Source organism: Ovis aries, chromosome 3 (genome assembly GCF_016772045.2).
Source record: "Ovis aries strain OAR_USU_Benz2616 breed Rambouillet chromosome 3, ARS-UI_Ramb_v3.0, whole genome shotgun sequence".
NCBI lineage: Eukaryota > Metazoa > Chordata > Mammalia > Artiodactyla > Bovidae > Ovis > Ovis aries.
The window spans coordinates 8,421,281-8,434,002 of NC_056056.1; the positions used below are offsets into that span (position 1 = coordinate 8,421,281).

Consider the following 12,722-nt stretch of genomic DNA (forward strand, 5'->3'; position numbering starts at 1 on the left):
GGCAGAAGGGAGTACTAGGGAGGGGGCATTTGGAGACTTCCGGGCCTTGAGGCTGGGCTTCGTGCCCAGTGGGGCTGGTTTTATCTGCCTTCTCTTATCACAGCCTACCTCCCCTTACCGTTAAGGCTGTTTGCCCTGGCCCTGCCCGGCTGGGATCCCTGGCGAGGAGGGAGAGGCCCCAGGGCTGCCCTTGACCTAAGGCATCCAGGCCTGCTGGGGGGAGGGCTGAGTCTCCAAATCATTTGATCAGAAAGACGCCAGGACACAGACCCAATTCTCGGCCTATGGGGTGACATCGAGGGCCCAGCCAAATGAGCTGGTACAGGCCGTTCCCGTTTCCCCGGCCTCTCCAGTCATCCGCCAGACCACTGGCTGACTCGCTCTAGTGTTTAGGAGACTCCCAGGTGCAAGGCTGCCTCAGGTGATGCCCCCATGAGGTCCTGCCCTCTGAGAGCATTTATTCCTGGCAACACACCTCCCTTCACAGGTGGGGATGACACTTACATCACCCCAGGGTTCAAGGATAAAGGGGATTAGACTCACACCAGCCGACTTCATCTCAGCCTCCTTTCTGGGGTGTTCTATGGGGAGATGAAGGGTGGGGAGAGACAGGAGCCAGAAGCTCCAGGGTTTAGAACCTGTTTTGGTTGTTTAGAATCCACCCGCAATGCGGGAGACCTGGGTTTGGTCCCTAGGTTAGGAAGATCCCCTGGAGAAGGGAAAGGCTACCCACTCTAGTATTCTGGCCTGGAGAATGCCATGGACTGCATAGTCCATGGGGTCACAAAGAGTTGGACACGACTGAGTGACTTTCACTTGGTTGTTTTTATTTCAAGTTTAGATTGTTTTTTTAGCTGTGGTGGGTCTTCATTGTTGCACTCTGGTTGCGGCAAGTGGGGGCTACTCTTCGTTGCAGTATGCGGGCTTCTCATCATGCTGGCTCCTCTTGTTGAGAACAGCCTGGGCTCTAGGTGCGTGCAGGCTCAGTGGTTATGGTGCTTGGGCTTGGTTGCTCCAAGGCATACGGAATCTTCCTGGACCAGGGATGGAACCCGTGTCCCTTGCATTGCAAGCCTGATTCTTAACCGCTGGACCACAGGGAAGCCCTGGTTGTTTTTAAAATATGGTTTAATTGCATGAGTAAAAATATTATTTCAGGAAATATGAAAAAACACAGAGAAGCATAAAGGACAGTGCTGGGAGCTCAGTCCCTCAGTCATGTCTGACTCTTGGCGACCCCATGGACTGTAGCCTGCCAGGCTCCTCTGTCCGGGATTCTCCAGGCAATAATATTGAAGTGGGTTGCCATGCCCTCCCAGGAGATCTTCCTCACCCAGGGACTGAACCTGCATCTCTTACGTCTCCTGCATTGGCAGGCTGGTTCTTTACCATTAGCGCCACCTAAAGGCCAGAATCACGATGGTGTGATCACTCACCTAGAGCCAGACATCCTGGAATGTGAAGTCAAGTGGGCCTTGGAAAGCATCACTACGAACAAAGCTAGTGGAGGTGGTGGAAATCCAGTGGAGCTATTTCAAATCCTGAAAGATGATGCTGTGAAAGTGCTGCACTCAATATGCCAGCAAATTTGGAAAACTCAGCAGTGGCCACAGGACTGGAAAAGGTCAGTTTTCATTCCAATTCCGAAGAAAGGCAATGCCAAAGAATGCTCAAACTACTGCACAATTGCACTCATCTCACATGCTAGTAAAGTAATGCTCAAAGTTCTCCAAGCCAGGCTTCAGCAATATGTGAACCGTGAACTTCCAGATGTTCAAGCTGGTTTTAGAAAAGGCAGAGGAACCAGAGATCAAATTGCCAACATCCGCTGGATCATGGAAAAAGCAAGAAAGTTCCAGAAAAACATCTATTTCTGCTTTCTTGACTATGCCAAAGCCTTTGACTGTGTGGATCACAATAAATTTTGGAAAATTCTGAAAGAGATGGGAATACAGACCACCTGACCTGCCTCTTGAGAAATCTATATGCAGGTCAGGAAGCAATAGTTAGAACTGGATATGGAACAACAGACTGGCTCCAAATAGGAAAAGGAGGACATCAAGGCTGTATATTGTCACCCTGCTTATTTAACTTATATGCAGAGTACATCATGAGAAACGCTGGGCTGGAAGAAGCACAAGCTGGAATCAAGATTGCCGGGAGAAATATCAATGACCTCACATATGCGGATGACACCATCCTTATAGCAGAAAGTGAAGCCTCTTGATAAAAGTGAAAGAGGAGAGTGAAAAAGTTGGCTTCAAGCTCAACATTCAGAAAACTAAGATCATGATATCTGGTCCCATCACTTAATGGCAAATAGATGGGGAAACAATGGAAACAGTGTCAGACTTTATTTTGGGGGGCTCCAAAATCACTGCAGATGGTTGATTGCAGCCATGAAATTAAAGGACGCTTACTCCTTGGAAGGAAATTTATGACCAACCTAGATAGAATATTGAAAAGCAGAGACATTACTTTGCCAACAAAGGTCCGTCTAGTCAAGGCTATTATTTTTCCAGTAGTCATGTATGGATGTGAGAATTGGACTGTGAAGCAACTGAGCGCCGAAGAATTGATGCTTTTGAAGTGTGGTGTTGGAGAAGACTCTTGCGAGTCCCTTGGACTGCAAGGAGATCCAACCAGTCCATTTTAAAGATCAGTCCTGGGTGTTCTTTGGAAGGAATGATGCTAAAGCTGAAGCTCCAGTTCTTTGGCCACCTCATGAGAAGAGTTGACTCATTGGAAAAGACTCTGATGCTGGGAGGGATTGAGGGCAGGAGGAGAAGGGGACGACAGAGGATGAGATGGCTGGATGGCATCACCGACTCAATGGATGTGAGTCTGAGTGAACTCTGGGAGTTGGTGATGGACAGGGAGGCCTGGCGTGCTGCGATTCATGGGGTCGCAAAGAGTCGGACACGACTGAGCGACTGAACTGACCTGAACTGAACTGAAAGGACAGAAACACCTCGAATAACCATAACAATGTTTTAGTGTGATTGCTTCCATTTTTCTTACCAAAGAGCGGAAGCAGGAGATACTGGGTTGGCCAAGAAGTTCGTTCGAGTTTTTCCGTACGGTCTCATGGTAAAACCTGAATGAACTTTCTGGCCAACCCAGTATTTTGTGACCTGCTCTTTCTACCTGTTGTCTTTGAAATGGCTTCCTGTCACGTGCATATACTTCTTGTCCTTTTGCAAGGCCGCCCAGCATCCTGTCACAGGGCCCTGCTCTACCTGTGCCACCCAGATCCTGGGCAACAGCGTAGCCTTGGCCATCAGCTTGTTAGAGGTGCCCCACACAGACCTGTGAGTCAGGGATCGGCTATGTGCTGACCTTGCGGGAGTGCTGCTCTAACTTACTGAAGCTGATGGGGGCTCATGCTTTTCTACAAGCAAAGTTGCCCTGAACCTCATGGACAAATCAGGCAGAGGTGACATAGAAGAGGGTGGGGCACGATCTTTGAGGTTACAGCCCTGGTGTGGCCACAGTGCCCTGAGCCACGTGGCTCTTCTGTGTTCAGGACAAGAATTAACAGGCATCCTCTTCTGCTGGGCATTCTATGATGCGCTGGCTCCCATCTTAGAATATGCAAGACCAGCTCCTTTCCTGACCCTCCTACAGTAGATTGTTCTACTTCTTGTTTCGGATCCTCTCCTCCTGTTCTCCAGGGATCCTACTGCTCCCAGAGGGGTTTCATCTGAAACAATCCACCCAGCGGCTCTTGCCAAGGTCACCACTGAGGTCAGCATGGCTAAACCTGATGGTCAGTCCTCACCCTCATTTCCTGGGCCTATCAGCAGCACTTGTCTAAGTGACCGATCCTATGTCTCAAAAACACCCTCTATCTCTTTAGCTCCTGGATCCCACTCTTACAGGCTCCCTCTCTCTCTTTTTTTTGGCCTTGCTGCCTGGTTTGTAGGATCTTAGTTCTCCAAACAGGGATCGAACCCTCAGCCTGGCAGTGAAAGCGCCAAGTCCTAACCACTGGACTACCGTGGAATTCCCTCTATGATCTCTTCTTCTTTTTTAAAGAGTATGACTTTTTTTTTTTAAGTCTTTATTGAATTTATAACAGTATTGCTTCTCCTTTTTTTTTTTTTTTTTTTTTGGTTGCACCGGGCCTTCCTTGCTTTGTCTGGGCTTTTTCTAGTTGCAGCAAGTGGGGCTCCTCTTCACTGTGGCGTACGGGCTTCTCATTGCAAAGTCTTCTCTTGTTGACAAGCACAGGCTCTAGGTGCTCAGGCTTGGGCAGTGGCAGCACGTGGGCTCAGTGATTGCGGCACTGTTTCAGTAGCTGTGGCACATGGGCTTCATTGCTGTGCTCCATGCAGAATCTTCAAGAACCAGGGGTCAAACCCTTGTCCCCTACATTGGCAGGTGGATTCTTATCCACTGCACCACCAAGGAAGTCCTGCTCCTGTCTTCTGTTTTTATGTTTTGTGTTTTTTTGGGCACAAGGCATGTGGGATCTTAGATCCTCAACCTGCATCCTCTGCATTGGAAAGTGGTCTCAGTCACTTGACTGTCAGGCAAGTCCCCTATGGTCTCCGATTTTTTTTTAAAGAGTAACTCTTTTATACAGTTATTTATTTTTGGCTGTACTGGGTCTTCCTTGCTGGGTGGGCTTCCCTCTAGTTGCGGTGATCAGGAGCTACTTTCTAGCTGCAGTGCTAGGGCGTCTCATTGAGGGGTGACTTCTCTTGTTGGGGAAGACTGGCTGTAGGGTGTGAGGACTTCACTAGTCACAGCACGTGGGTTCAGTACTTGCGGCCCTCAGGCTCTAGAGCACAGGTTAACAGTTGTGTCACACGGGCTAAGTTGCTCCAAGGCATGTGGGATCTTCCTGGATCAGGGATTGGGCCAGTGTCTCCTGCAGGTGGGTTCTTTACTGTTGAGCCATCAGGGAAGCCCCCTTGGGTCTCTTATTTCATCTGTGGCTGTCCTCAACTCCCTGATAACACTGAACCTTGGAGTGTCTCAGTGAGCCTCGTCTCTTCTCCCCTCTTCCTGTGATGGGAGTTTAAAAGCCAACTGCGAGTTCTGACAGCTCCCAAATTTTGTGTGTGTCTAGACTTTGGGGGTCCCTGAACTAGACACCCGATGTATACCTGCCATCTCAGCCTGGATGCTGCAGCCCTCTCCGTCTTGGGAGTGGCAGAAAGTTTATAGGTCCGGTTCTGTACTAACTCTTGAGAGGTTTCATTCAGGCTTGTCTGTTCGTGGGATTCTCCAGGCAAGAATACTAGAATGGGCTGCCAAGCCCTCCTCCAGGGGATCTTCCTGACCCACGGATTTAACCCAAGTATCTTACGTCCTGATCCAGGGATTGAATCCGAGTCTCCTGCATTGGCAGGCTGGTTTTTTACCACTAGTGCCACCTGGGAAACCCATAGTTGAGTTACAGTGTTGTATTAATTACTGCTATACAGGAAAGTGACTCAGTTATATATGTATATACATTCTTTTTCATATTCTTTTCTGTTATGGTTTATCGGAGGAAATTGAAGATAGTTCCCTGTGCTATACAGTAGGCTCTTTTTGTTTATCCATTCCTCATATACTAGTTTGCATCTGTTAATCCCAAACTCCCAATCCAACACTCTCCAACCACTCTCCATCTTGGCAACCACTAGTCAATTCTCTACGGCCCAGATTCCATTTCTATTCCATAGGTGAGTTCATTAGCGTCATCTTTTAGGTTCCACATGTAAGTGGTATCATCTGGTATTTGTCCGACTTTTCTTAGTATGATATTCTCTAGTTGCATCCCTGTTGCAGCAACTGGCATTATTTTCTGCTTTATCCGTTCAGTTGCTCAGTTGTAGCTCTTTGCGACCCCACGGACTGTAGCACGCCCGGCTTCCCTATCACCAACTCCCAGAGCTTGCTCAAACTCATGTCCGTCGAGTTGGTGATGCCATCCAACCATCTCATCCTCTGTTGTCCCCTTCTCCTTCTGCCTTCAATCTTCCCCAGCATCAGGGTCTTTTCCAATGAGTCAGTTCTTAACATCAGGTGGCCAAAGCACTGGAGCTTCAGCGTCAGTCCTTCCAGTGAACATTCAGGACCGATTCCCTTTGGGATGGCCTGGCTGGGTCTCCTTATGGCTGGCGTTTCGCTGTGCATGTGCGCCACATCTTCTTTATTCAGTATCTGTTGATGGACATTAGGTTGCTCCATGTCCTGGCTATTGAACACAGGAGTGCATGTCTTTTTGAATTTTAATTTCATCTGGATATATGCCCAGGAATGATTGCTGGTTTATACGGTCATTCTATTTTCAGTTTTCTGATGAAATTCCATACTGTTGGGTGTTTTTTTAATAATTTTATTTTTGGCTGTGCTGGGTCTCCGTCGCTACTGGGCTTTTCTCTAGCTGTGCTGAGTGGGGGCTCCTCTCTAGCTGCACCGTAACTTCTAGCTGCAGAGCAAGGGCTCCTCGCCGCAATGGTTTCTCTTGTTGCGGAGCGCAGGCTCTAGGGCACATGGGCTTAGCGGCCGTGGCTCCCATGTTCGAGAGCACAGGCACCATAGTTGTGGCGCAGAGGCTGAGTTGCTCCGCGGCATGTGGATTAGGGATTGAACCTGTCTCCTGCACTGGCAGGCAGATTCATTACCATTGAGCCACCAGGGAAGCCCCATAATGTTTTCCACTGTTTTCTTTTTAAATCAGATTGTGGGAATTCCCTGGTGGTCCAGCGGTTAAGGCTCTGTGTTCCCACTGCAGTGGGGCACGAGTTCTATCCCTGGTCAGGGACCTAAGATCCTGACTACCATGTGGTACCATCAAAAAATAAAAACAAACTTGGGATTTTTTTAAAAATCACCAGATTGTGTTCCTCTTTGTACAGCGCTCTCTGAAGGCTTCCTAGGCTTGGGGCTAGAATAGATTCTCCCTAAGCCTCCAGAAAGAACCAACCTTGCTGATGACAACTCCAGATTTCAGACTTTTCTCCTCAGAACAGAGAAAGTTGGTTATTCTAAGCTGCTGTGTTTGGCAGCCCCAAGAATCAAATAGGCTAGTCATGATTTTTTTCTTCCTTTCACTTGCCTTTTGTGAAGCTGTGACCCAGGTTAATACCTACTAGGAAAGGACAGTTCAAGTAAAAGGTTTTGCCAACCTTTTTTTCCCAGGTCCCCTTTAAGAGGCCTCCACTGGACAGAATGTAGAAAGTGCTTCACATGTGCCCATGTCAGATTTCAGACTCACAGGAGAGGTATTCCCCAGAGTGTGCTGTTCCTGAGTGTCCCAGCTCAGAGCCCACATGGTCCAAGCTTCTGCTAACTGTTCCCTGTCCTCCTGCCCGCCTGCCACCCCAACTCAAGCTACCGCCACCTCCGCAAGGCCCTGGAGACCCTTCAGCTTGCCTGCTCATTTCCTCTTGCCACTCTCTGGCCAGCAGCCTGAGGACTCTTGCAGGTTACAGATCTGTTGTTATTCCACTGGCTAGAAGCCTCTCCAGCCTTCTGTGGTTGGAAGTCAAGTCTGAACACATCTGTCAGCCAAGGCAGACTCTGCCCCGCTGGGTCACCACTGCAGGTGCGGCTCACAGAAGGTCCCCCCAGTTTCCTCCTCAGCAGACTGAGTCCCGTTTCTCATCTGTCTCCCTGCTTTCTCTGACACTGAGTGGAGAGGAGAATAAGGGAGCATCGTGGTACCTGCCGCTTGGGTAGTCAAAAGAGAAATAAACAAGAGACAGAAGTCCCCTGAAGGTATGTCAGGGGACATGAACTGGGACAAAGGGAAGTACCATGTCCTGACAAATCAAGCCTCAGTGGTCAGCTACAGGGTTAAGAGCTGGCGGTCTGAACACAGAACAAAGCACACAGCCGTTTACTGAAAAAGAGTCAACTTTAATTGTAACTGACCAGCCTGTACCCAGGAATGTCTCTGAACAATCAAACAAAATCAACACGATAAAACTGTCCTATCGAAGAAACCAATAGCTTCCGTCGGCCCCAGAGATTCTGAGGGCTAGGCTGAGAGCAGCCCGTTCCCATTCCTGAGGCTGGTTCTGTGCCCCACAGAAGTTTCTCATCCCACAGGGAGGGCCAGGGTGGGTGAGGGACCAGTCCCCTCCTCCCAGCATGCTGGGGTCTCTCAGAGTCACCGGGGGGGCATGCCTCTCCCCCCACCCCAGTCCTGCCCTAAGGTAAAGGGAGGCCCTCTGAGCGTCACTGCCAAAGCCAGGGAACAAGGTGGGCAGCTCAGGTGCCTTCCTGGACTCTCCACCAAAGTTTTACTCCAGTCTGCTCGGTTGGTGCCCGACGCCCAGGGTGCGGATTAAATAAGATATGCGCTAGAGGAAAAACTCACATGCCCCATAATCTCCACGCTGCAAGTCACAGAGCAGAAGAAAAAAAACCAAAACCACGGCCCTAACGAGAAGCAATAGCAGCCAGCCCTCAGAAGACGCGCTCAAACTCCGTCTGGTTGGTGGTGGCAGGATTCCGGCTCTGGTTGGTTGACTGCTGGGTGATCTGGCTGCCCTTCCGGCGTGGAGGTGCCAGGTACTCGAACATGGATGTCAGGTGGGTGGAGAGCATGCCCTTGAGGTCCGAGGGCATGGGGTCGGACCAGAAGAAGTCGTGGTTGAGGGCGTCGTCACTGTCGATGCGCTGGGCGGGGTCCAGCACCAGCAGCTTGTCGATGAGGTCCAGCGCGTAGGGGTCTCGCACGTAGGCCTTCAGCCTGTCCTTCACCTTCCGCTTCTGGCCCTTGACCAGCTCCACTTTCTCAAACAGCTCGTACTTGTCCACATTTGGCCACACCTGGGGTAGGGGGGAGGCATGGAAAGAGGGGAAGACTAGTTCAGCAGGGTATGTGACTGATCCACTGGTCAAGTATGTAGTGACTGGATACGTCTCCGTTCAGGACATCCCTGGTGATCCGATGGTTAAGAACTGCCTACCAATGCAGGGGACACGGGTTCAATCCTTGGTCTGGCAAGATTCCACATGCCATGAAGCAACTAAGCCCGTGTGCCACAACGACTGAAGCCCGGGTCTAACGCCAGTGCTCTGGAGCAAGGTAAGCCCCCCGCACTGCAACTAGGGAAAGCCCAGGCTCAGCAGTGAAGATCCAGAGCAGCCAAAAATAACTAAGTAAACACGTACAACTTGCTCAGATGCTTCCAGACCACCCCAGAGCCCTCTGCGGCCAAAGCAGCAGTAACCACAGATGGGACACAGGCACTGAATACCAGGCCCTTTGGTGTGAATCGCCTGGGAGATGTGTGCCAAGTGTGACAGAACCACAGATGTCTCACGGCAGAGATCAGCCCTGAGGTGAGGTGCTCAAGACACCTTGCCGGAAAACCCCAGGAACCAGGGACGCAGCCCAGACCTGACGTCGCCATGGCTAACAGCAGACTGTAAGCCTCCACCAGCCGCCTGTCCAGGTCAGGGTTTTGCCTCTGTTCCGTGTGCCCCTCCTCCCCTGCCAGGGAGCCTCCCCCACCCCTCTCGAAGGTGTGTGGCCTTTGGGGGGCCCCCAGGAGGCAGGCTGCGACGCACCTCGGGGGTGATGGAGCCGCAGAGCTGGCTGATGAGGGCGAGCTGGTGCTGCTCCGTGTTGCCCTGCATGATGGGGCTGCGGGTCCACATCTCCGCCATGATGCACCCAGCACCCCACAGATCAATGGGGGGGCCGTAGTCCCGCTCCCCTGGGAACAAGAGCACACCAGGGAGGGCCCCCTGAGCCCCATGGCCTCCTGAAAGGCCACGCCCCTGGGGCCGATGGCTCAAGAAGCCCTGGCAGTTGGGGTGCTGAGACTGAGCTGAGTGCCCAGCCCCTGCTCCCCTCTGCCAGCTCGGGAGAGTCCTCACCGAGCAACAGCTCTGGGGGCCGGTACCAGAGGGTCACCACACGGTTGGTGTAGCGGTTGGGCTGGCTGTTCTTGGCCAGGCTGAAGGCCCGGGCCAACCCAAAGTCCGCCAGCTTCAGAACCCCATCGCGGGTGATGAGCACGTTAGCCGCCTTCATGTCCCGGTGCAGGATCTGCAGGAAGCACAAGGCGGAGGGTTCCCAGGGATCCCTTAGCCATGCCCACCCCGCTGTGAGCGCAAAGGCCAGCCCAAGCCCTGCTCTCTCCTCCCCAACTAGGGCCCCCACCTTGTTCCTGTGGATGTAGTAGAGGCCGTTAAGCAACATCTGCATGACCCTCTTGATCTCAGATAGTGTGAACTTGACTAAGACGTTGCTCAGTAGCCCAGCAAGATCATGCTCGCAGAAGTCAAACACCAGGTATATACTGCCTTTGCAGCGGTTATAGGGGGAAGCTGAGGCAGGAAGAATGAGGAGGAGAGAGGGGGAGGCATTAAAAAAAAAATCAGAAACCTTACATGTAACTCATTTCCTCCAAACTAGCTCCCAACCCCTCCAACCCATGGCCACCCCGAATATCCGGGTACAAATTCCTTCACAGGTAAAACATTTTCTGAGTGCCTTCTCTGGGCTGGGTGCTGTGGCAGGCCCTGGGGAAGCACCTGCTCCGATGAAAAGACCAGAGAAAGCAGTCACAGTTGGAATGTCTGGGTTAAGAAGAGGCAGTGTAAATGTGTCCAGTGTCAACTCCGCAAACAAAGCCTCAGTTTTTCCATCTGAAAATGGGAACATGATCCAAACAACTTACCTTTGGTTCGACAGATCTCAATCAAGTTGACCACATTCTCGTGTTTTAGAAGCTGGAGGATCTTGATCTCCCGCAATGCTGTAATGGGGAACTGGGTGGGAGAAAAGACAGGAGGAAGTCAAAAGTGGGTGAGCACACTACAGACCCAGGAACTGACCATGGGGTCCACGCGAAGGGTCATAGGCTGGGAGACAGTAAATGCACAGGCTCTGGAATTAGCTGTCTCAGATGTCACATATGTAAAACGGGAGTAACTATGTACGCCTCATAAAGAACTGAATGAATGAATCAAAATAATTCAATGAATGATCCGAAACAGTGACACTTCACACAAAGGTTCTGTTACCAGTCATCAGACGCTCCGCAGTTTCTTCACCCTTATAAATTTTAGCCCTATGCCTGCATTTAACCTGCTTGGCAGTTAACAAATATATAATTAAAGAAGCTGGTCTCTGGAAAGCTGAACCAGAACTAACACACGTGTGTGGCAGGAGAGACTGTTGCTTTTCAGCTGAATACCAATCACCTTTTCAAAGCCATTGCATGTAATTATCATTATCATATATATATCTTTTTTGCGTTCAACAAAATTAAACCCTAAAGAAAAAGTCTTTAACGACTTCCTAACTTCAAAAACCTAGGGGCACTGGGTACAAGCATGGGCTCCCCCGCCTGGCACCAACCATATTCACCCAAGAATGAAGTATCAAAAGCTCTAAGACATCTGAATTCAAAGACTGAACTGGGAAGTCAAACTTCCTGGAATATGGAAATTTCCAAACACCTAATCTGAATCTATTACGTTGAGAGTCCCCAAACCAGAAAGGTGGAAACGCAACCTCACGCCCAAAGGAGCTGGGAGACCTGCCCACCCCACCCCATACTCACCCCCTCTTTCTCGTTCTCCATCAGTACCTTCTTCAGGGCCACCTTTTGGCCGGTCTTGCGGTGCTTTGCCTTAAACACCTCCCTGCAGGCGGAGAGGGGAGACCCAAGAGGGCTCTTAGAGGACGTTTCCGCAGAGCCCGCCCCTCCCCCACCAGAGGAGGCCCGGAAAGGGAATCCCGGGCGGGGCTGGGCCGGGTCCCTCACGGCACTCGGCTACCCCACCACGCGGTGACTCTGGTCCCTTCTCGAGTCTCAGCCTTCTTCCCTCTGCTCCTTGCGCCTCACTCGGGCGTCTCGCAGAGAGATCCCGCACCACTCACAGGCTCCTCTCTGCAACCCCTCCCTGCCCCCCCATTAAGGGCCTCAGGCTCCTCCCAGCCGGCCGACTCCTTCAGGCCCCGGCGGGGTTGCGGTGCGGCCTAGCGAGACCAGGGGATAAGTTTGCGTCTAAGTGGCTTCCCGACCAACCGGGCCCGGGTCTGGGCGTCCCGACGTCGGCCCGGAGGGGTGCAGGTTCAGGAGGCTCCCGGTCCCTGGGGGTTGAGGGGGGGCCCAGCCTTACCCGAAGGTGCCTTGGCCGATTTTAGCGAGCTTCTCATATTTGGTCACCTCATCACAAAAAGGGCACTCCACCGAGTCGTACTGCTTTGCCATGGCTGACTCCAGTGCGCCGCCGCCGCCGCCTCCAGCCACCACCGCCGCCGCCGCTGCTGCCGCCGCCGCTCCCGCTCCGGGTCCCGCCGCCGTGCTCCAGGCCCCTCCGCGGCCGCGCCACTTCCGCCTCCACGGCCACTTCCGGCCTCGAGGCGCCGACCCCGCCTCTTCCGCCCGCCGCCCGCCGCCAGGCCCCCTGGGACTTGTAGTTCCCGGGAGGCCAGGAGGAGCCGAAGCTGCAGAGGCGCCTCCGCCACCGCCGCTGCCCCCGCCTCCGCCGCCGCCGGCGCCGGCGGTGGCCCCGATCGGGGGCGCGGGGAGCCGGGGCGCCGGGGCTGGGGCTCGAGGTGGTGCGTCCCGCTGCATCGGCTCGGGCCGCCGCCGCCGCCGCTGCCGAAGCCGCTGCCGCTCTGGCGCCCGATCCGGGGCCAGCCGCAGTGCCCTGCTCCTCCTCCTCCTCCGACGGCGCCGCCTCCGCCGGGCTGCGCTGGGCGCCGGGCGCAGGGGGGGTGGGGGGGCGGCCCCCCGAGCCGCGGCCTG

At 52.7% G+C, this 12,722-nt stretch overlaps 1 protein-coding gene across 1 annotated transcript; it reads right to left on the minus strand.

Moving 5' to 3' along the window:
- Positions 1 to 7,839: 7,839 nt before the first annotated feature.
- CDK9 (cyclin dependent kinase 9) lies at positions 7,840 to 12,325 on the minus strand. The gene is made up of 7 exons (XM_027966416.3): positions 12,091 to 12,325; positions 11,529 to 11,610; positions 10,641 to 10,731; positions 10,121 to 10,287; positions 9,835 to 10,006; positions 9,523 to 9,671; positions 7,840 to 8,778 (listed from the first exon to the last, which is right to left on the minus strand). The coding sequence occupies exons 1-7, from the start codon at positions 12,180 to 12,182 to the stop codon at positions 8,413 to 8,415; spliced, it is 1,119 nt and encodes a 372-aa protein (XP_027822217.1). The 5' UTR covers positions 12,183 to 12,325; the 3' UTR covers positions 7,840 to 8,412.
- Positions 12,326 to 12,722: the final 397 nt, after the last annotated feature.

Bases quoted from the DNA above. Each gene is read 5' to 3' on its own strand.
- CDK9 (XM_027966416.3), bottom strand. From the start codon at position 12,182: ATGGCAAAGCAGTACGACTCGGTGGAGTGCCCTTTTTGTGATGAGGTG. The intron at 10,732-11,528 runs GTGAGTATGGGG...TCTCCCACCCAG, and splicing joins TGGAGAACGAGAAAGAGGGG to TTCCCCATTACAGCATTGCG. The intron at 10,288-10,640 runs GTAAGTTGTTTG...TTCCTGCCTCAG, and splicing joins TGAGATCTGTCGAACCAAAG to CTTCCCCCTATAACCGCTGC.